At 49.4% G+C, this 25,907-nt stretch overlaps 1 protein-coding gene across 3 annotated transcripts in view; it reads left to right on the plus strand.

Moving 5' to 3' along the window:
- The first annotated feature begins 345 nt into the window (after nt 1–345).
- Nucleotides 346–25,907, plus strand: part of LOC121567861 (actin cytoskeleton-regulatory complex protein PAN1) — a 130,409-nt gene continuing 104,847 nt past the window's right edge. For 2 of the 3 annotated variants that reach the window (XM_045212601.1, XM_045212602.1), the window contains exon 1: nt 346–488. In XM_045212601.1, coding sequence (XP_045068536.1) covers nt 349–488 — 140 coding nt within the window. In that variant the 5' untranslated portion in view covers nt 346–348. Of the gene's footprint in view, nt 489–17,822; nt 18,121–25,907 lie in introns of those variants that run through there. The other variant, XM_045212603.1, reaches the window with a different exon arrangement.

Consider the following 25,907-nt stretch of genomic DNA (forward strand, 5'->3'; position numbering starts at 1 on the left):
TTTCTCCAGGTGATGTTCTGAACTGTCACTCCTCTCTCTTTCTCCAGGTGATGTTCTGAACTGTCTCTGCTCTCTCTTTCTCCAGGTGATGTTCTGAACTGTCTCTCCTCTCTCTTTCTCCAGGTGATGTTCTGAACTGTCTCTGCTCTCTCTTTCTCCAGGTGATGTTCTGAACTGTCTCTCCTCTCTCTTTCTCCTGGTGATGTTCTGAACTGTCACTCCTCTCTCTTTCTCCTGGTGATGTTCTGAACTGTCACTCCTCTCGCTTTCTCCAGGTGATGTTCTGAACTGTATCTCCTCTCTCGTTCTAACTATCATCCCTCTCCCCTCTCCTCCACAGAGAAGCCGATGGCCCGGGGTCCTCCCGGAGGAGTCTTGGGTGTGTTGGGAGGGGTAGTAGCTGCTGGTCTCCTCATCGCCGTGGCCGTCACGGTCTTCATGGTCTACCGGCGCCAGCAGAAGACCCGCACCGAGACCGACAATGACCTGTGAGTACCCAGGGGCTGGGGGGTGGCGGGTGGGGTGGGTGGCCGGATATAGAGTGTAGAGTAGGGTCCAGTGGGGTGGGGAGAGACAGAGAGTAGGATCCAGTGGGGTGGGGAGAGAGAGGGAGTAGGGTCCAGTGGGGTGGGGAGAGACAGAGAGTAAGATCCAGTGGGGTGGGCAGAGACAGAGAGTAGGATCCAGTGGGGTGGGCAGAGAGAGGGAGTAGGGTCCAGTGGGGTGGGGAGAGAGAGGGAGTAGGATCCAGTGGGGTGGGGAGAGACAGAGAGTAAGATCCAGTGGGGTGGGCAGAGAGAGGGAGTAGGGTCCAGTGGGGTGGGGAGAGAGAGGGAGTAGGGTCCAGTGGGGTGGGCAGAGAGAGGGAGTAGGATCCAGTGGGGTGGGCAGAGAGAGGGAGTAGGGTCCAGTGGGGTGGGCAGAGAGAGGAGTAGGATCCAGTGGGGTGGGGAGACAGAGAGTAGGGTCCAGTGGGGTGGGGAGAGAGAGGGAGTAGGATCCAGTGGGGTGGGCAGAGAGAGGGAGTAGGATCCAGTGGGGTGGGCAGAGAGAGGAGTAGGATCCAGTGGGGTGGGGAGAGGGAGTAGGATCCAGTGGGGTGGGCAGAGAGAGGGAGTAGGGTCCAGTGGGGTGGGGGAGAGAGGGAGTAGGATCCAGTGGGGTGGGCAGAGAGAGGGAGTAGGGTCCAGTGGGGTGGGGAGAGAGAGGGAGTAGGATCCAGTGGGGTGGGCAGAGAGGGAGTAGGATCCAGTGGGGGTGGGCAGAGAGAGGGAGTAGGATCCAGTGGGGTGGGGAGAGACAGAGAGTAGGATCCAGTGGGGTGGGCAGAGAGGGAGTAGGATCCAGTGGGGTGGGCAGAGAGAGGGAGTGAGGATCCAGTGGGGTGGGAGAGAGAGAGAGTAGGATCCAGTGGGGGTGGGAGAGAGAGGGAGTAGGATCCAGTGGGGTGGGGAGAGACAGGGAGTAGGATCCAGTGGGGTGGGGAGAGAGAGGGAGTAGGGTCCAGTGGGGTGGGCAGAGAGAGGGAGTAGGGTCCAGTGGGGTGGGCAGAGAGAGGGAGTAGGATCCAGTGGGGTGGGCAGAGAGAGGGAGTAGGGTCCAGTGGGGTGGGGAGAGACAGAGAGTAGGATCCAGTGGGGTGGGGAGAGAGAGGGAGTAGGGATCCAGTGGGGTGGGCAGAGAGAGGGAGTAGGGATCCAGTGGGGTGGGCAGAGAGAGGGAGTAGGATCCAGTGGGGTGGGCAGAGAGAGGGAGTAGGATCCAGTGGGGTGGGCAGAGAGAGGGAGTAGGATCCAGTGGGGTGGGGAGAGAGAGGGAGTAGGATCCAGTGGGGTGGGGAGAGACAGAGAGTAGGATCCAGTGGGGTGGGCAGAGAGAGGGAGTAGGATCCAGTGGGGTGGGCAGAGAGAGGGAGTAGGGTCCAGTGGGGTGGGGAGAGAGAGAGTAGGATCCAGTGGGGTGGGAGAGAGCAGGAGTAAGATCCAGTGGGGTGGGGAGAGACAGAGAGTAGGGTCCAGTGGGGTGGGCAGAGAGAGGGAGTAGGATCCAGTGGGGTGGGGAGAGAGAGGGAGTAGGGTCGGTGAGTGTACCCAGGGTGCGCTACCTCCTTTTTCTGAGGAGAACATGAACACCACAATCGTTTAACTGTTTGGATGCACTGATTTTTGCTGCAAGGACTGTTATTTTAAGTACATAGGGACTACCTGTATTTCACCTTTATTTAACCAGGTAAGCCAGTTGAGAACAAGTTCTCATTTACAACTGCGACCTGGCCAAGATAAAGCAAAGCAGTGCGATAAAAACAACAACACAGAGTTACATATGGGGTAAAACAAAACATAAAGTCAAAAATACAACAGAAAATATATATACAGTGTGTGCGAATGTAGTAAGTTATGGAGGTAAGGCAATAAATAGGCCATAGTGCAAAATAGTTACAATTTCGTATTAACACTGGAGTGATAGATGTGCAAAAGATGATGTGCAAATAGAGATACTGGGGTGCAAATGAGCAAAATAAATAACAATATGGGGATGAGGTAGTTGGGTGGGCTAATTTCAGAATGGCTGTGTACAGGTGCAGTGATCGGTAAGCTGCTCTGACAACTGATGCTTAAAGTTAGTGAGGGAGATAAGAGTCGCCTCCAGCTTCAGAGATTTTTGTAGTTCGTTCCAGTCATTGGCAGCAGAGAACTGGAAGGAATGGCGGCCAAAGGAGGTGTTGGCTTTGGGGTTGACCAGTGAGATATACCTGCTGTAGCGCAGACTACGGGTGGGTGTTGCTATGGTGACCAGTGAGCTAAGATGGGGATTTGCCTAGCAGTGATTTTATAGATAACCTGGAGCCAGTGGGTTTGGCGACGAATATGTAGTTAGGGCCAGCCAACGAGAGCGTACAGGTCACAATGGTGGGTAGTATATGGGGCTTTGGTGACAAAACGGATGGCACTGTGATAGACTACATCCAATTTGCTAAGTAGAGTGTTGGAGGCTATTTTGTAAATGACATCGCCGAAGTCAAGGATCGGTAGGATAGTCAGTTTTACGAGGGCATGTTTGGCAGCATGAGTGAAGGAGGATTTGTTGCGAAATAGGAAGCCGATTCTAGATTTAACTTTTGATTGGAGATGCTTAATGTGAGTCTGGAAGGAGAGTTTACAGTCTAACCAGACACCTAGGTATTTGTAGTTGTCCACATATTCTAGGTCAGACCCGCCGAGAGTAGTGATTCTAGTCGGGTGGGAGGGTGCAAGTAGCGTTCGGTTGAAGAGCATGCATTTAGTTTTACTAGTGTTTAAGAGCAGTTGGAGGCTACTGAAGGAGTGTTGTATGGCGTTGAAGCTCGTTTGGAGGTTTGTTAACACAGTGTCCAATGAAGGACCAGATGTATACAAAATGGTGTCGTCGCATAGAGGTTCACCCATGACTGCAGGGCCAGGCACGACTCCAAAACCATCATTAAGTTTGCCGACGACACAACAGTTGTAGGCCTGATCACCGACAACGATGAGACAGCCTATAGGGAGGAGGTCAGAGACCTTGCCGTGTGGTGCCAGGATAACAACCTCTCCCTCAACTACAGGAAAAAAAAAGAGGACTGAGTGGAACAGGTTGAGAGCTTCAAGTTCCTTGGTGTCCACATCACCAACAAACTATCATGCTCCAAACACACCAAGACAGTCGTGAAGAGGGCACGACAAAGCCTATTCCCCCTCAGGAGACTGAAAAGATTTGGCATGGGTCCTCAGATCCTCAAAAAATTATACAGCTGCACCATCGAGAGCATCCTGACTGGTTGCATCACCGCCTGGTATGGCAAGGCCTCCGACCGCAAGGCACTACAGAGAGTAGTGCGTACGGCCCAGTACATCACTGGGGCCAAGCTTCCTGCCATCCAGGACCTCTATACCAGGCGGTGTCAGAGGAAGGCCCTCAAAATTGTCAAAGACTCCAGCCACCCTAGTCATAGACTGTTCTCTCTGCTACCGCACGGCAAGCGGTACCGGAGTGCCAAGTCTAGGTCCAAAAGGCTTCTTAACAGCTTCTACCCCCAAGCCATAAGACTCCTGAACAGCTAATCATGGCTACCCGGACTATTTGCACTGCCCCCTCCCACCCCCACCCCCCACCACATATTTTTACGCTGCAGCTACTCTGTTAATTATTTATGCATAGTCACTTTAACTCTACCCACATGTACATATTACTTCAACTACCTCAAGTAGCCGGTGCCCCCGCACATTGACTCTGCACCGGTACCCCCCTGTATATATAGCCTCCCTACTGTTATTTTATTTGACTTCTGCTCTTTTTTTCTCAACACTTTTTTGTTGTTTTATTTTACTTTTTTATAAAAAAATAAATGCACTGTTGGTTAAGGGCTGTAAGTAAGCATTTCACTGTAATGTCTGCACCTGTTGTATTCGGCGCATGTGGCCAATAAAATTTGATTTGATTTGAGCGTCACCAGCAGCAAGCGCGACATCATTGATATACACAGAGAATAGAGTCGGCCCAAGAATTGAACCCTGTGGCACCCCCATAGAGACTGCCATAGGTCCAGACAACAGGCCCTCCGATTTGACACATTGAACTCCATCTGAGAAGTAGTTGGTGCACCAGGCGAGGCAGTCATTTGAGAAACCAAGGCTATTTAGTCTGCCAATAAGAATGCGGTGGTTGACAGAGTCGAAAGCCTTGGCCAGGTCGATGAAGATGGCTGCACAGTACTGTCTTTTATCGATCTCGGTTATAATATCGTTTAGGACCTTGAGGGTGGCTGAGGTACACCCATGACCAGCTTGGAAACCGTGAAGGAGTGTGAAGGAGAAGCGGAGGGGGCATGGGCAAGTTACAGCGGAGGGTGCAGAGCTGGTGGCTGGGGTAGTGGTAGCCAGGTGGAAAGCATGGCCAGCCGTAGCAAAATGCTTCTTGAAATTCTCGATTATTGTAGATTTATTGGTGGTGACAGTGTTTCCTAGCCTCAGTGCAGTGGGCAGTTGGGAGGAGGTGCTCTTATTCTCCATGGACTTTACAGTGTCCCAAAACTTTTTGGAGTTAGTGCTACAGGATGCAAATTTCTGTTTGAAAAAGCTAGCCTTTGCTTTCCTAACTGATTGTGTATATTGGTTCCTGACTTCCCTGAAAAGTTGCATATCGCGGGGGCTGTTTGATGCTAATGCAGTACGCCACAGGATGTTTTTGTGCTGGTCAAGGGCAGTCAAGTCTGAGGAGAACCAGAGGCGATATCTGTTCTTAGTTCTGAATTTTTTGAATGGGGCATGCTTATTTAAGATTGAGAGGAAAGCACTTTTAAAGAACAACCAGGCATCCTCTACTGACGGAATGAGGTCAATATCCATTCAGGATACCCGGGCCAGGTCAATTAGAATGGCCTGCTCGCTAAAGTGTTTTACGGAGCATTTGACAGTGATGAGGGGTGGTCGTTTGACCGCGGACCCATTACGGATGCAGGCAATAAGGCAGTGATCACTGAGATCCTGGTTGAAGACAGCGGAGGTGTATTTAGAGGGTGAATTTGTCAGGATGATATCTATGAGGGTGCCCATGTTTACAGATTTAGGGTTGTACCTGGTAGGTTCGTTGATGATTTGTGTGAGATTGAGGGCATCTAGTTTAGATTGTAGGTTAGCCGGGGTGTTAAGCTATCCCAGTTTAGGTCACCAAGCAGTACGAACTCTGAGGATAGATTGGGGGCAATCAGTTCACATATGGTGTCCAGGGAACAGCTTGGGGTTGAGGGGGGTCTGTAGCAAGCGACAACAGTGAGAGACTTATTTCTAGAAAGATGGATTTTTAGAAGTAGAAGCTCAAACAGTTTGGGCACAGACCTGGATAGTACGATAGAGCTCTGCAGGCTAACTCTACAGTAGATTGCAACCCCACCCCCTTTGGCAGTTCTATCGAGACGGAAAATGTTGTTGTTGTAGATGGAAATTTCTGAATTTTTGGTGGCCTTCCTAAGCCAGGATTCAGACACTGCTAGAACATCATGGTTGGCGGAATGTGCTAACGCAGTGAATAACTCAAACTTAGGGAGGAGGCTTCTGATGTTAACGTGCAAGAAACCAAGGCTTTTACGGTTACAGAAGTCAGTAGGGGAGTAGGAGTGATACTCGGGGCTACAGGGCCTGGGTTAACCTCTACATCACCAGAGGAACAGAGGAGGAGTAGAATAAGGATACGGCTAAAGGCTTTAAGAACTGGTCTTCTACTGCGTTGGGTACAGAGAATAACAGTGGCAGATATCCGGGCGTTGTAGAATAGATTCAGGGCATTATGTACAGACAAGGATATGGAAGGATATGAGTACAGTCAGTCTCTTCGTGTATGAGGTGGGGGACAAAGGAGCTATCTAAGGCAGGTTGAGCTGGACTGGGGGCTCTATAGTGAAATAGTACAATAAGAAATAACCGAAACAGCAATAAGCAAGGCATATTGACATGGGAGAGAGGCATAAAGCAATCACAGGTGTTATTCGAGAGAGCTAAGACAACAGCTGGTAATGGCGACCCAGTTTGGGCTGAGGCTAAACATAAACAGGATACGGTACCGTATAAAGGAACAGTCCAGCAGGCATCAGCTGTATAGCTGAGTTATCATAAGGTCCGGTGAACAGCAATAGGAGAGTTCGGAGGTAGTTCGGGGGCTGCTACAGCACTGGCAAGCAAGAGGCACGGCTTGCGTGTGCTAGCGGGCCGGGGCTAGCAGATGGATCTTCGTGGGCGACGTTGTAACGGGAAGCCTGTTGAAACCACATCAGACGATTTCGTCGGCAGACCAGTCGTGTTGGATCGGCAGGGTTCCGTGTCAACACTAGGAGTTCCCGCCTGGCTCGAGGCTAGCTCAAGGCTAACTGGTGCTTGCTAAGGGGCAATGGTAATTAGCCAACGACAACAGCCATTCGGTTGCAGCTAGATAGTTGCGATGATCCGGCGCTAGGTTCCAGTGATTCCGGCAGAAAATCCGATATGCTCTGGGTCGATAGCACGCTGTGCAGACTGGCCGACAAATTGTCCAGGCTAGAGCTAGAGCTGGCTGGTGGGTAGTGCCACGGACAATGGTTTAGACCGCTAACGGTGGTTGCAGCTAGACTAGTTTCAGCTTAAGGTTCTTGATAAAAGTTATAAAGAAATAATAGAATCCTTTCCACGTTGGGTGAGGCGGGTTGCAGGAAAGTATATTTAGTTAAAGAATGAAAAGTAAAGTTGAGAAATATATACAAAATAGACAAAAAAACTGGCTATTTACACAAGGACACTACAGAAAACACGACCGCACTGCTACGCCATCTTGGATGAATAGTGTTGCAGACAGTGGGGTGGGTGTGTGCTTTAGAGAGATGGTAGATTGGGGTTATAGACCCCTCTGTGTTCTAAATGGCACCTTAGTCCCTATATAGCGCACTACTTTTGACCAGAACCCTATGGGCCCGGGTAGAAAGTAGTGCACAACATAGGGAATAGGGTGTCATTTGGACTTCGGTCAGCACCCAGGAGGAACAACTCCACTCCAAATGAGCTGAACAACCTCCCCCCCTCCCTCCGCTAACTGACAACCCACCCTCCCTCCCCCTCCCCTAACTGACAACCCCCCCTCCCTCACCCTCCCCTAACTGACAACCCCCCTCCCTCCCCCTCCCCTAACTGACAACCCCCCTCCCTCCCCTCCCCCTAACTGACAACCCCCCCAACTGACAACCCCCCCCTCCCTCCCCCTAACTGACAACCCCCCCATGCCTCCCCCTCCCTAACTGACAATCCACCCTCCCTCCCCCCTCCCTAACTGACAACCCTCCCTCACTCCCCCTCCCCTAACTGACAATCCTCCCTCCCTCCCCATCCCTAACTAACAATCCACCCTCCCTCCCCTCCCCTAACTGACAATCCCCCCTCCCTCCCCCTCCCCTAACTGACAACCCCCCTCCCTCCCTCCCCCTCCCTAACTAACAACCCACCTCCCTCCCCTAACTGACAACCTCCCTCCCTCCCTCCCCCTCCCCCTAACTAACAACCCACCCTCCCTCCCCTAACTGACAACCTCCCTCCCTCCCTCCCCCTCCCCCTAACTAACAACCCACCCTCCCTCCCCTTCCCCTAACTGACAACCCCCTCCCTCCCTCCCCCTCCCCTAACTGACAACCCCCCCCTCCCTCCCTCCTCCCTCCCCTAACTGACAACCCCCCTCCCCCTCCCTAACTGACAACCCCCTCCCTCCCTCCCCTCCCCTAACTAACAACCCACCCTCCCTCCCTCCCCTAACTGACAACCCACCCCCCTCCCTCCCCCTCCCCCTAACTGACAACTTCCCTCCCTCCCTCCCCTCCCCCTAACTAACAACCCACCCTCCCTCCCTCCCCTAACTGACAACCCACCCCCCTCCCTCCCCCTCCCCTAACTGACAACTTCCCTCCCTCCCTCCCCACTAAAACACCCTCCCCCTAACTGACAACCTCCTCCCTCCCTCCCCCTCCCCTAACTAACAACCCACCCTCCCTCCCCCTCCCTAACTGACAGACCCCCCTCCCTCCCTCCCCCTCCCTAACTGACAACCCCCCTCCCTCCCTCCTCCCCTAACTAACAACCCACCCTCCCTCCCTCCCCTAACTGACAACCTCCCTCCCTCCCTCCCCCTCCCCTAACTAACAACCCACCCTCCCTCCCCTCCCCTAACTGACAACCCCCCTCCCTCCCTCCCCCTCCCCTAACTAACAACCCACCCTCCCTCCCCCCTCCCTAACTGACAACCCCCCCTCCCTCCCTCCCTTCCCTAACTGACAACCCCCTCCTCCCTCCCTCCCTCCCCTAACTAACAACCCACCCTCCCTCCCCTCCCCTAACTGACAACCCACCCCCCTCCCTCCCCCTCCCCTAACTGACAACCCCCCTCCCTCCCCCCTCCCCTAACTGACAACCCCCCTCCCTCCCTCCCCCTCCCCTAACTAACAACCCACCCTCCTCCCCCTCCCCTAACTGACAACCCCCCTCCCTCCCCCTCCCCTAACTGACAACCCCCCCTCCCTCCCTCCCCTCCCCTAACTAACAACCCACCCTCCCTCCCCCTCCCCCTAACTGACAACCCACCCCCCTCCCTCCCCCTCCCCTAACTGACAACCCCCCTCCCTCCCCCTCCCTAACTAACAACCCACCCTCCCTCCCCCTCCCTAACTGACAACCCCCCTCCCTCCTCCCCCCTCCCCTAACTGACAACCCCCCTCCCTCCCTCCCCCTCCCCTAACTAACAACCCACCCTCCCTCCCCCTCCCTAACTGACAACCCACCCCCCTCCCTCCCCTCCCCTAACTGACAACCCCCCTCCCTCCCTCCCCCTCCCCTAACTGACAACCCCCCTCCCTCCCTCCCCCTCCCCTAACTGACAACCCACCCCCCTCCCTCCCCTCCCTTAACTGACAACCCCCCCTCCCCCTCCCTAACTGACAACCCCCTCCCTCCCTCCCCCTCCCCTAACTAACAACCCACCCTCCCTCCCCTCCCCTAACTGACAACCCACCCCCCTCCCTCCCCCTCCCCTAACTGACAACTTCCCTCCCTCGCCCGTAGGGAGGGTTCTGGTCATAAGTTATGCACTACATAGGAAATAGGGTGCCATTTGGGAAGCAGATCCTGTCGACATATTGTCACCATACTAAAGTATGTGGTCTGGGAGGTTCATCAGTAAGTAATTCTCTTTACAGAGGTCACGGATGTATACATGAGGACAGGAAACACAGTGAACAGAACACTATCTTCTTTGTTCTGTTGGGAAGTAGATATACTTGATGACATCAGTGCAGACTGCTAGCTCTTTGTATGAGGGGGTTACTTGATTGTGGCGCTGTCTTGATTTGACAATTTCCCATTGAAAATCAGGTGTTTGAATCACGCTCTGATTGCAGGGAATCCTTCCTCATACTCCCCCTACAACACTGTGCCCTGGTTCCAAACGGCACCCTAGTCCCTATTTAGTTCAGTACTCTGACCCTGATCAAAAGCAGTGCACTAAATAGGGGATAGGGTGGCGTTTGTGACGTAGTCGCTGTCTCAGCGTCATGGCGGATACAGACATCGCCTTATCATGTATTCGTCATTAAACTACACTACAGACTAACGTTGAGATTAACTAGAGTGAGAAAACGATAAATACGGCATGAACTCTTGTTTTCTTCTCCAGAGGTGGAAAAGTAAAGATACCTTCATAGATAATGATTCAGTAAAAGTGAAAGTCACCCAGTAAAATACTACTTGAGTAAAAGTCTAAAAGTGTCTGGTTTTAAATATATTTAAGTATCAAAAGTAAATGTAATTGCTAAAATATACTTAAGTATCAAAAGTAAAAGTATAAATAATTTCAAATTGCTTATATTAAGCAAACCAGGCAGCACCATTTTATTATGTTTATTTATTACAGATAGCCAGGGGAACACTCCAACACTCAGACATTATTTACAAACTAAGCATTTGTGTTTAGTGAATCTGCCAGATCAGAGGCAGTAGGGATGACCAGGGATGTTTTCTTGATACTGTAAGTGCGTGAATTGGACTATTTTCCTGTCCTACTAATCATTCAAAATGTAATAAGTACTTTTGGGTAAAAGGGTATTAAGTAGTACTTTCAAGTATTTTTACTTAAGTACTTTAAACCCCTGGATTTTTCTACATTGAACATTAGTATCTAATAAGCATCTCCCATCTCTATCCTCTATATACTATTAAATTATTCTCTGTAATATTTATATTTAGATGTCCTCCTCCTCCGATGGCAGTAAGCCCTGCGTGACTCTGTTCTGAGGGAGGCTGACAGCATTATTTATTGTAATTAAGGACAGCAGAAAGCTATTAAAAGAGATATGGGATGGGAGTCCTTACTTAGCCCCTATTCTGCCTCGCCACAGTGACTCAGGTAATTTCCCCTTTGCCTCAGAGAAGCGTCTCTGCCAGCTGCTACCCACACACAGGAAGAGAGAGGGAACATAACACAATAGAGAGAGAAGTGAACAGGGAAGGAGAAGACTGAGAGGGATCATGCAGTAAAGCAACAGCTAGAATAACAGGAAACAATTCAAGTAAAATAACACCACACACCACATACCTCACACCACATACCACACACCACATACCTCACACCACACACCTCACACCACATACCTCACACCTCACACCACATACCACACACCACATACCTCACACCTCACACCACATACCATACACCACATACCTCACACCACACACCACACACCACACACCTCATACCACACACCTCACACCACATACCTCACACCTCACACCACATACCACACACCACATACCTCACACCACACACCACACACCACACACCTCACACCACACACCACACACCTCACACCACATACCTCACACCTCACACCACATACCACACACCACATACCTCACACCTCACACCACATACCATACACCACATACCTCACACCACACACCACACACCACACACCTCACACCAGACACCTCACACCACATACCTCACACCTCACACCACATACCACACACCACATACCTCACACCACACACCACACACCACACACCTCACACCACACACCACACACCTCACACCACATACCTCACACCTCACACCACATACCACACACCACATACCTCACACCACATACCACACACAACATACCTCACACCACACACCTCACACCACATACCTCACACCTCATACCTCATACCTCATACCACACACCACACACCACACACCACACACCTCACACCACACACTACACACCTCACACCACACACCACACACCACACACCACACACTACACACCACACACCACACACCACCACACACCACATACCTCACACCACACACCACACACCACACACCACATTACTCACACCACATACCTCACACCACATACCACACACCACACACCACACACCACACACCACACACCACACACCACACACCACACACCACACACCACACACCACACACCACACCACACACAACACACCTCACACCTCACACACACCACACACCACACACCACAAACAACACCTCACACCTGAAACCACACACATCACACAACACACCTCACACAACACACCACACACCACACACCACACCACACCACATACCACACACCACACACCACACACCTCACATGACACCACACACCACACACCACACACCACACACCACACCACACCACACCACACACCACACACCAAACACCACACCACACACCACACACCACACACCTCACACAACAACACACACCACACACCACACCACACCACACAACACACCACACACATACCACATACCACATACCTCACACCACACACCAAACACCACACCACACACCACACACCACACAACACCACACACCACACACCACACACATACCAAATACCACTACCTCACACCACACACCACACCACACACCACACACATACCACACACCACACACACACTACACACCACACACCACACACCACCACACACCACATACCTCACACCACACACCACACACCACACACCACATTACTCACACCACATACCTACACACCACATACCACACACCACATACCACACACCACACACCACACACCACACACCACACACCACACACCACACCACACACAATACACCTCACACCTCACACACACCACACACCACACACCACACACAACACCTCACACCTGAAACCACACACCTCACACAACACACCACACACAACACACCACACACCACACACCACACCACACACCACACACCACACACCACACACCACACACCACACACCACACACCTCACACCACACCACACACAATACACCACACACCACACCACACCACACACCACACACCAAACACCACCCCACACACCACACACCACATACCTCACACAACAACACACACCACACACCACACCACACCACACCACACACCACACCACACCACACCACACACCACACACCACACACATACCAAATACCACATACCTCACACCACACACCACACCACACACCACACACATACCACACACCACACACATACCACACACCACACACCACATACCACACACCACACCACACACCACACCACACCACACACCACACACCACACACAACACACCACACCACACACCTCACACCTCAAACACACCACACACAACACACCACACACCACACACCACACACCTCACACCTGACACCACACACCTCACACCTCACACCACACACCACACACATACCACATACCACACACCTCACACCACACACCACACACCACACCGCACACCACACACTAAACACCACACACCACACACCACACCACACCACACACCACACACCATACACCACACACCACATACCGCACACCACACACCACATATCACACACCACATACCACACACCACACACCACACACCACACCTCACACCTCACACCACACACCACACACCACACACCACACACCACAACACATACCACACAACACACACATACCATACACCTCACACCACACACCACACACCACACACCACACACCACACCACACCTCACACCACACACATACCACATACCACATACCTCACACCACACACCACACACCACACATCACACCACACACCTCACACCACATACCACATACCACACACATACCACACACCACACACATACCACACACCACACACCACAAACATACCATACACCTCACACCTCACACCTCACACCTCACAAACACCACACACCTTACACCACACACATACCACACACCTCACACCAAATACCACACACCACACACCTCACACCACACACCACACACATACCACACACCTCACACCTCACACACACCACACACCACACACCACATACCACACACCACACAAATACCACACACCACACACCTCATACCACACACCACACACCTCATACCACACACATACCAAACACCACACACCACACACCTCATACCACACACCACACACCTCATACCACACACATACCACACACTACACACCACAAACCTCATACCACACACCACACACCTCATACCACACACCACATACCACACACCTCATACCACACACCACACACCACACACATACCACACACCACACACATACCACACACCTCTCACCTCACACACACCACACACCACGCACCACACACCACACACCACATACCACACACCACACAAATACCACACACTACACACCACACACCACACACCACACATCTCATACCACACACATACCACACACCACACACCCCACACCTCATACCACACACCTCATACCAAATACATACCACACACCCCCCACCACACACCTCATAATAATAATAATATAATATGCCATTTAGCAGATGCTTTTATCCAAAGCGACTTACAGTCATGCGTGCATAATTTTTTTTGTGTACGTGTGGTCCCGGGGATCGAACCCACTACCTTGGCGTTACAAGCGTCGTGCTCTACCAGCTGAGCTACAGAGGACCACACGTACCACACACCACACACCTCATACCACACACCACATACCACACACCTCATACCACACACCACACACCACACACCTCATACCACACACCACACACCACACACCACACACATACCACACACCATACACCACACACCTCATACCACACACATACCACACACACACCACACACCCAACACACAACACACACACACACCTCACATCACACACCTCACACCTCACACCACACACCTCACATCACACACCTCACACCACACACCTCACACCACACACCACACACCTCACATCACATGCCTCACCCAAACACCTCACACCTCACACCTCACACCACACACCACACCACACACCACACACCAAATACCACATACCACACACCTCATACCTGACACCACACACCACATACCACACACCTCACACACCACACCTCACACCACACACCTCACACCTCACACCTCACACCACACAACACGCACCTCACACCTCACACCACATACCACACACCTCACACCTCACATCACATACCTCACACCACACTACACTACACACCACATACCACACACCACACAGCTCACACACACCACACACCACACACCTCACACCTCACACCTCACACAAACCACACACCAAACACCACACACCACATACCACACACAACACACAACATACCTCACACACACCACACACCTCACACATACCACACACCACACTCCTCACACCATACACCTTACACCTCACACCTCACACCACACACCACACACCTCACACACACTACACACCTCACACCTCACACCTCACACCACATACCTCACACCTCACACCAAACACCTCATACCTCACTCACACACCTCACACACACCCCACACCTCACACACACACCTCACACCTCACACACACCTCACACCCCACACCTCACACAATACCTCACACCTCACACAAACACACACCTCACACCTCACACACACCTCACACCTCACACCTCACACCACACACCTCACACCACACACCACATACCTCACACCACACACCGCACACCTCACACCTCACACCTCACACTTCACACCTCACACCTCACACACACACAAACCTCACACCTCACACACACCTCACACCACAAACCTCACACCTCACACCTCACACCGCACACCTCACACACCACACACACCTCACACCTCACACCACACACCTCACACCTCACACCTCACACCTCACACATCACACATCACACACCACACCTCACACCACACACCTCACACACACATCACACCTCACACCTCACACCTCACAACTCACACACCTCACACCTCACACCTCACACACCACACACACCACAAACCTCACACCTCACACATCACACCTTACACCTCACACACACATCACACATCACACCTCACACACACATCACACCTCACACCTCACACCTCACACCTCACACCACACACCTCACACCACACACACCTCACACCTAATACCTCACACCACACACCTCACACACCACACCTCACACACCACACCTCACCTCACACCACACACCTCACACCACACAAACCTCACACCTAATACCTCACACCACACACCTCACACCACACACACCTCACACCACACACCTCACACACCACAACTCACACCTCACACCGTACACACACCACACACCTCACACACACCTCACACCTCACACCACACATCTCACACACCACACACACCACAACTCACACCTCACACCACACACACCTCACACCTCACACCTCACACCTCACACCTCACACCTCACACCTCACACCTCACACCACACACCTCACACACCACACACACCACACCTCACACCTCACACCTCACTCCACACACCTCAAACCTCACACCTCACACCTCACACCTCACACCTCACACACACCTCACACCTCACACCTCACACCTCAAACACACCCCACACCTCACACACACACCTCACACCTCTTACCTCACACCTCACACCACACACCTCACACACCACACACACCACACCTCACACCTCACACCACACACCTCACACCTCACACCTCACACCTCACACACACCTCACACCTCACACCTCAAACACACCCCACACCTCACACACACCTCACACCTCTTACCTCACACCACACACCACACACCTCACTCTTCACACTTCCTAACTCACACCACACACTTCATACCTTTGGTGTGGGACAGCTGGGAGAGGAAAAGGAGTAGGACAGTAAGGATATGTCCCAAATGGCACCCTGTTCCCTATATAGTATACTACTGTTCACTAGGGCCCATATGCTGACCATAGTAGTCCACTCTATAGGGAACAGGGTGCCATTTCAGATGCAGCCTAGGTGTTAGGTTGCCAGGTTAGGAGAGGGTTGCCATGATGCTACAGTCCATTCTCCATGTTTCCTCCAGAGACTCACGGGAGGGTAGCAGCTGTGTACAGGGACTTGCTATTGCCTCTCCTCCCTTTCTCTGAATATCACCAAGACAACCAGTGCTACGGAGCATAACATCGGGGCTCTAGATGCACACAAAAGCCCTTCATCAACTCACGTGACAAGATTAGGATGCTGATTTGATACTTCAGGGGGCCCCACGTGCTCCACAACCATGTCATTGATTAGATATTCAAAAGGTTTGAATATTACCATTACAGATGGGGAGCTAGCTCCCCTAAATTACATGTGGCAGAGTTCCATATTCGATATGTGTTGTCTTCTATGTTTGCTGCACTGAACGCACGTCCAATACCAGATACCACACTGAACGCACGTCCAATACCAGATACCACACTGAACGCACGTCCAATACCAGATACCACACTGAACGCACGTCCAATACCAGATACCACACTGAACGCACGTCCAATACCAGATACCACACTGAACGCACGTCCAATACCAGATACCACACTGAACGCACGTCCAATACCAGATACCACACTGAACGCACGTCCAATACCAGATACCACACAGAACGCACGTCCAATACCAGACACCACACTGAACGCACGTCCAATACCAGATACCACACTGAACGCACGTCCAATACCAGATACCACACTGAACGCACGTCCAATACCAAATACCAAGGAGTCCAAGAAACCACCACCCACCCAGTCCGATACCTCCTATACTTTTCTTGAACGCTTTCCAAGACATTTGAAGTCTACAATCAGGAACCAAAAGCGCTCACTTCTCTCATTGCTTTCTGTCTCTTTCTCACTGTCTGCTAATCTGTATCTCTGTTTCTTCTGTTCCTCTCTGTTTCTCTCTCACTCTGCTGCCAAAGTAACTGCTGTCTGTTTCTGTCCCTTCCGCTCCTCCCAGCATCGCTGTGGCTGCGGTGGCTGGTACTGTTGTGACACAGCCTCCTCCTAGTGGTTCTGTTGCACCTCCGGCAGAGCCCGATACTGTTGTGACACAGACCCCCGAGAAGCCTGAATCCCCCACAAGGAAAGTAGTGGCACCCGCCCCCAGTCTACCCTCCACTGGTATCACCCCACCCCGCTCTCCCCCGCTAGGTCCCTGTATCTTGTTGCCTGCATGCAACGGTGGCCTGAAATTGATATACTTGAGCACACGATTGTAAATATTGATAAGTATAATACAAATGAATGAGATATCATCACCTTCAGGGCAAATAGAAATTACAGTGGAGACGTTATCACAAGAACACACTGTTAGAATTAAAATAACATTTTTGATTGCGCTTTTATATCTGATACAAATAAAACCTATTTTTTTTACTCCCTTCAAGTTAATGAAACGCAATAAGATGAAATGTGATAAACACCTTGATCTAAAGTGATAAGAGTAAAGATAAAACATTTCCTTCAAATATCTTTAAGAGAATAGTTTCTCAAGTTTGTGGATCTTAATGTTCGGAACATTCTAGGGCCGAATCATTGTCTTAGATCAGAACATGCAGTAGTGTGGGGGGAACAAAACTTGAATATGTAATATATTAGAACATTAGAGAATAAAAACTATTTTTTTGTATAATTGTGATACATATCTTCGTGATACATGTGCCAAATGTAACTACTCTGTTAGAATTGGCAGTCATAATAAACAATTTTAACAGTGCCAAATGTAACTACTCTGTTAGAGTTGGCAGTCATAATAAACAATTTTAACAGTGCCAAATGTAACTACTCTGTTAGAGTTGGCAGTCATAATAAACAATTTTAACAGTGCCAAATGTAACTACTCTGTTAGAGTTGGCAGTCATAATAAACCATTTTAACAGTGCCAAATGTAACTACTCTGTTAGAGTTGGCAGTCATAATAAACAATTTTAACAGTGCCAAATGTAACTACTCTGTTAGAGTTGGCAGTCATAATAAACCATTTTAACAGTGCCCTATCTGGCTGTCCTTCTATAGCTCTCTACCTCTGTCTCTCCTTTCCTCTGTCTAATACTGTTCTGTACAGTGTGCATGGCAACGTTCTGTCCTGTTGTCTTTGTCGGCATGGTGATTGGCATGAGATTCTAATTGAAGTGATACTATTTGTATTTCTGTCAAGTCTGTTGTCAAGCTTGTCATGAAAAAGATAATTGTCTCACCACAAGTAAATGGATAAATTCCATTTTGAAATGTTGAACTGTGTAAATGCTGACGATAACTGATTTCTTTGCTGAATTGAAAACAAGGGAATGCGTATGGGAGGAATGTGTATTGTATGGCAAAGTAGAATCATCATGAAGAGATTCATAGTCATAAATAAATGACTGTGCTTATTAATGAATTTCAGAGAGGGTTTAAATGGGTTGTACAGTATTTAGCTGGGTTTAAAGAGGTAGTCCAGTTTTTAGCTGGGTTTAAAGGGGGAGTCCAGTATTTAGCTGGGTTTAAAGAGGTAGTCCAGTATTTAGCTGGGTTTAAAGAGGTAGTACAGTATTTAGCTGGGTTTAAAGGGGGAGTCCAGTATTTAGCTGGGTTTAAAGGGGGAGTCCAGTATTTAGATAGGTTTAAAGAGGTAGTCCAGTTTTTAGCTGGTTTTAAAGGGGTAGTCCAGTATTTAGCTGAGTTGAATGCAGTATTTAGCATAATTGTTCCAATCTGCATGTTGCTAACCATGTTAATGAGAGCTGAGCGCTGGATAACATGTATAGGTGCTCCCTTAGCATGGCTATATAAAGGTAGTATCAATTATTATTATTTTTAAATCAATGCTGGTAGTCCGGGTATCCATTTGATTAGTTATTTAGCATTCTTGTTTAGCAGTCTTATGGATTGGGTGTGGAAGCTGTTAAGGGTCCTGTTGGTTTCAGACTTGGTGCACTGCCGTGCAGTACCAGAGAGAACAGTCTATGGCTTGGGTGGCCGGAGTCTTTGAACATGTTTTGGGCCTTCTTCTGACACCGCCTGCTATAGAGGTCCTGGATGCCGGGGAGCTCTGCCCCAGTAATGTACTGGGCCGTACTCACCACCCTCTGTAGCACCAAGCGGTGAGATGCTCTCAATGGTGCAGCTACAGTGGGGAAAAAAAGTATTTAGTCAGCCACCAATTGTGCAAGTTCTCCCACTTAAAAAGATGAGAGAGGCCTGTAATTTTCATCATATGTACACGTCAACTCTGACAGACAAATTGAGAAAAAAAATTCCTGAAAATCACATTGTAGGATTTTGAATGAATTTATTAGCAAATTATGGTGGAAAATAAGTATTTGGTCAATGACAAACAAGCAAGATTTCTGGCTCTCACAGACCTGTAACTTCTTCTTTAAGAGGCTCCTCTGTCCTCCACTCGTTACCTGTATTAATGGCACCTGTTTGAACTTGTTATCAGTATAAAATACACCTGTCCACAACCTCAAACAGTCACACTCCAAACTCCACTATGGCCAAGACCAAAGAGCTGTCAAAGGACACCAGAAACAAAATTGTAGACCTGCACCAGGCTGGGAAGACTGAATATGCAATAGGTAAGCAGCTTGGTTTGAAGAAATCAACAGTTGGAGCAATTATTAGGAAATGGAAGACATACAAGACCACTGATAATCTCCCTCGATCTGGGGTTCCACACAAGATCTCACCCCGTGGGGTCAAAATGATCACAAGAATGGTGAGCAAAAATCCCAGAACCACACGGGGGGACCTAGTGAATGACCTGCAGAGAGCTGGGACCAAAGTAACAAAGCCTACCATCAGTAACACACTACGCCGCCAGGGACTCAAATCCTGCAGTGCCAGATGTGTCCCCCTGCTTAAGCCAGTACATGTCCAGGCCCGTCTGAAGTTTGCCAGAGTGCATTTGGATGATCCAGAAGAGGATTGGGAGAATGTCATATGGTTAGATGATACCAAAATATAACTTTTTGGTAAAAACTCAACTCATCGTGTTTGGAGGACAAAGAATGCTGAGTTGCATCCAAAGAACACCATACCTACTTTGAAGCAGGGGGGTGGAAACATCATGCTTTGGGGCTGTTTTTCTGCAAAGGGACCAGGACGACTGATCCGTGTAAAGGAAAGAATGAATGGGGCCATGTATCGTGAGATTTTGAGTGAAAAACTCCTTCCATCAGCAAAGGCATTGAAGATGAAACGTGGCTGGGTCTTTCAGCATGACAATGATCCCAAACACACCGCCCGGGCAACGAAGGAGTGGCTTCGTAAGAAGCATTTCAAGGTCCTGGAGTGGCCTAGCCAGTCTCCAGATCTCAACCCATAGAAAATCTTTGGAGGGAGTTGAAAGTCCGTGTTGCCCAGCGACAGCCCCAAAACATCACTGCTCTAGAGGAGATCTGCATGGAGGAATGGGCCAAAATACCAGCAACAGTGTGTGAAAACCTTGTGAAGACTTACAGAAAACATTTGACTTGTGTCATTGCCAACAAAGGGTATATAGAAAGTATTGAGAAACTTTTGTTATTGACCAAATACTTATTTTCCACCATAATTTGCAAATAAATTCATTAAAGATCCTACAATGTGATTTTCTGGATTTTTTTTCCTCATTTTGTCTGTCATAGTTGACGTGTACCTATGATGAAAATTACAGGCCTCTCTCATCTTTTTAAGTGGGAGGACTTGCACAATTGGTGGCTGACTAAATACTTTTTTCCCCCACTGTATATGACCTTTTGAGAATCTTAGGGCACATGCAAAATCTCCGTCTGTGATCAGTTCTAACACCGTTGTGTGATCAGAAAACTTGATGATGGTGTTGCGGTCGTGGGTGAACAGGGAGTACAGGAGGGGACTAAGCACACACCCCTGAGGAGCCCCCGTGTTCAGGGTCAGCGTTGCCAACCCTCACCACCTGGGGGCTGGCTGTCAGGAAGTCCAGGGTCCAGTTGCAGAGAGAGGTGTCCAGTCCGAGGGCTCTGAGTTTGGTGATGAGTTTGGAGGGGATTTTGGTGTTGAGTGCTGAGCTGTAGTCAATGAACAGCATTCTCACATAGGTATTCCTCTTGTCCAGGTGGGAGAGAGCAGTGTGGAGTGCAATAGAGGTTGCGTCATCTGTGGATCTGTTGGGGCGGTATGCAAATGAGGGTGGATCCAGGGTGTCTGGGATGATGGTGTTGATGTGAGCCATGACCAGCCTTTCAAAGCATTTCATGACTAAATGTGAGTGCTACGGGACGGTAGTCAATTAGGCAGGTTACCTTGGCATTCTTGGGCACGGGGACTATGGTGGTCTGCTTGAAACAAGTTGGTATTACAGACCGGGTCACGGATAGGTTGAAAATGTCAGTGAAGCTGGTCAGGGCATGCCCTGAGTACGCATACTGGTATTCCAGCTGGCCCCCGCGGCCTTGCGAATGTTAACCTGTTTGAAGGTGTTACTCACATCGTCTACGAAGAGCAAGATCACACAGTGGTCCGGAACAGCTGGTGCTCTCATGCATGGTTCAGTGTTGCCTCGAAGGCATTTAGCTCGTCAGGTAGGCTTGCGTCGCTGGGCAGCTCGTGGCTGGGTTTCCCTTTGTATTCCGTGATAGTTTGCAAGCCCTGCCACATCCGTCGTGCGTCAGAGTCGCAGTTGTAGGATTAAATCTCATTCCAGTATTGATGCTTTACCTGTTTGATGGCTCGTTGGAGGACATAGAGGGATTTCTTACAAGCGTCCGGATTAGTCGTCCGGATTAGTGTCCTGCTTCATGGAAGCAGCAGCTCTAGCCTTTAGCTCAGTGCGGATGTTGCCTGTAATCTATGGCTTCTGGTTGGGGTATGTATTTATGGACACTATAGGGATGACTCCTGAATGTTGTCGAATGAATCCCGGAACATATTCCAGCCTGTGTTAGCATCCGTTTCATCGGACCACTTCCATATTGAGCACATCACTGGTACATCCCTGTTTGAGTTTTTGCTTGTAAGCAGGAGGATAGAGTTATGGTCTGATTTTCCAAATGGAGGGCGAGGGAGAGCCTTGTGTAGATTTCATTAAATCAATGGCCTCTGGGTGAACATTTCATGTTTGCTTATGGCTTCCTTTATATTAGAGTTTGCGCACCAGCTGTTGTTAACAAAGACAAACACTCTTATCCGAGTTTGCCATCCGGTCTTGGCGATGCATAGAAAAACCAGCAAGATTTATATTATCCATGTCCTCATTCAGCCACGACTCTGAGAAACATAAGATAAATAAATAAAAATCTGGTACTGCTGATAGGATAGTCTCGAACTGAACTCATCCAGTTTGTTCTCCAGTGACTGCACATTTGCCAATAGAACAGAGGTCAATGGCGGTCTATTTGCTCGCCGACTTAGTCTCGTCAGGATGACGCCTCGCCTGCCTCTCTTTCGAGTCCCGGGGATTAGGGCTTGGTGTCCCGGCGATTAGGGCCTGGTTTTTCCCGGGGATCAGGGCCTGGTGTCCCGGGGATTAGGGCCTTGTGTCCCGGGGATCAGGGCCTGGTGTCCCGGAGATTAGGGCCTGGTGTCCCAGAATCAGGGCCTGGTGTCCTGGGGATCAGGGCCTGGTGTCCCGGGGATCAGGGCCTGGTGTCCTGGGGATCAGGGCCTGGTCTGGAGTAAGCAGAACAACCAGAGCTGCTGACTTGTTGAAGAAGAAATGTTCATCCAAATTGATGTTAGTGATTGCTGTTCTGATGTCTAGGAGCTGTTTTCGTTCATAGGAAGTGATGGCAAAGACATTGACCACGTTTACATGCACACAATATCCTGTTAATATTCAGGATTCTCAAGTATTCTGTTTTTGAGTTGACGTATATCAATTTCATATCCTGTTTACAATAACCGAAAAAGCTTCCTAGTTATGAGAAATCCGGATAAGATGCCTGGGATATGCTGATCTTAGACGGGATACTGTGGCATATAAACATCTTTTCCCCTTTACTTTTGTTTCTCATGGTAAGCTACATGAGCAGTTCGATCCACCATAATAATTCCATAATAATTTATTTTGCTAATATTCCGTACCGGACCGTAAAGCCTACTGGACTGTATAGCCTACTGGACCGTATAGCCTACTGGACTGTATAGCCTACTGGACTGTATAACCTACTGGACTGTATAACCTACTGGACCGTATAACCTACTGGACTGTATAGCCTACTGGACTGTATAACCTACTGGACTGTATAACCTACTGGACTGTATAGCCTACTGGACTGTATAGCCTACTGGACTGTATAGCCTACTGGACTGTATAACCTACTGGACTGTATAACCTACTGGACTGTATAGCCTACTGGACTGTATAACCTACTGGACTGTATAACCTACTGGACTGTATAGCCTACTGGACCGTATAACCTACTGGACTGTATAACCTACTGGACTGTATATCCTACTGGACTGTATAGCCTACTGGACCGTATAACCTACTGGACTGTATAACCTACTGGACCGTATAACCTACTGGACTGTATATCCTACTGGACTGTATAGCCTACTGGACCGTATAACCTACTGGACTGTATATCCTACTGGACTGTATAACCTACTGGACTGTATAACCTACTGGACTGTATAACCTACTGGACTGTATAGCCTACTGGACTGTATATCCTACTGGACCGTATAGCCTACTGGACTGTATAACCTACTGGACCGTATAGCCTACTGGACTGTATAACCTACTGGACTGTATAGCCTACTGGACTGTATAGCCTACTGGACTGTATAACCTACTGGACTGTATATCCTACTGGACTGTATAGCCTACTGGACCGTATAACCTACTGGACCGTATAGCCTACTGGACTGTATAACCTACTGGACCGTATAACCTACTGGACTGTATAGCCTACTGGACTGTATAGCCTACTGGACTGTATAACCTACTGGACTGTATAACCTACTGGACTGTATAGCCTACTGGACTGTATAGCCTACTGGACCGTATAGCCTACTGGACCGTATAACCTACTGGACTGTATAACCTACTGGACCGTATAGCCTACTGGACTGTATAACCTACTGGACTGTATAGCCTACTGGACCGTATAGCCTACTGGACCGTATAACCTACTGGACTGTATAACCTACTGGACCGTATAGCCTACTGGACTGTATAACCTACTGGACTGTATAGCCTACTGGACTGTATAACCTACTGGACCGTATAGCCTACTGGACTGTATAGCCTACTGGACTGTATAACCTACTGGACTGTATATCCTACTGGACTGTATAACCTACTGGACTCTATAGCCTACTGGACTGTATAACCTACTGGACCATATAGCCTACTGGACTGTATAACCTACTGGACTGTATAACCTACTGGACTGTATAACCTACTGGACTGTATAACCTACTGGACTGTATAACCTACTGGACTGTATAACCTACTGGACTGTATAGCCTACTGGACTGTATAGCCTACTGGACTGTATAACCTACTGGACTGTATAACCTACTGGACTGTATAACCTACTGGACTGTATAACCTACTGGACCGTATAGCCTACTGGACTGTATATCCTACTGGACTGTATAACCTACTGGACTGTATAACCTACTGGACTGTATAACCTACTGGACTGTATATCCTACTGGACTGTATATCCTACTGGACCGTATAGCCTACTGGACTGTATAGCCTACTGGACCGTATAGCCTACTGGACTGTATAGCCTACTGGACTGTATAGCCTACTGGACTGTATAACCTACTGGACCGTATAGCCTACTGGACTGTATAGCCTACTGGACTGTATAACCTACTGGACTGTATATCCTACTGGACTGTATATCCTACTGGACCGTATAGCCTACTGGACTGTATAGCCTACTGGACCGTATAGCCTACTGGACTGTATATCCTACTGGACTGTATAGCCTACTGGACTGTATAACCTACTGGACTGTATAACCTACTGGACTGTATAACCTACTGGACTGTATAACCTACTGGACTGTATATCCTACTGGACCGTATAGCCTACTGGACTGTATAGCCTACTGGACCGTATAGCCTACTGGACTGTATA

This window comes from Coregonus clupeaformis, unplaced genomic scaffold (genome assembly GCF_020615455.1).
Source record: "Coregonus clupeaformis isolate EN_2021a unplaced genomic scaffold, ASM2061545v1 scaf0029, whole genome shotgun sequence".
In the NCBI taxonomy this organism is placed as follows: Eukaryota; Metazoa; Chordata; class Actinopteri; order Salmoniformes; family Salmonidae; genus Coregonus; species Coregonus clupeaformis.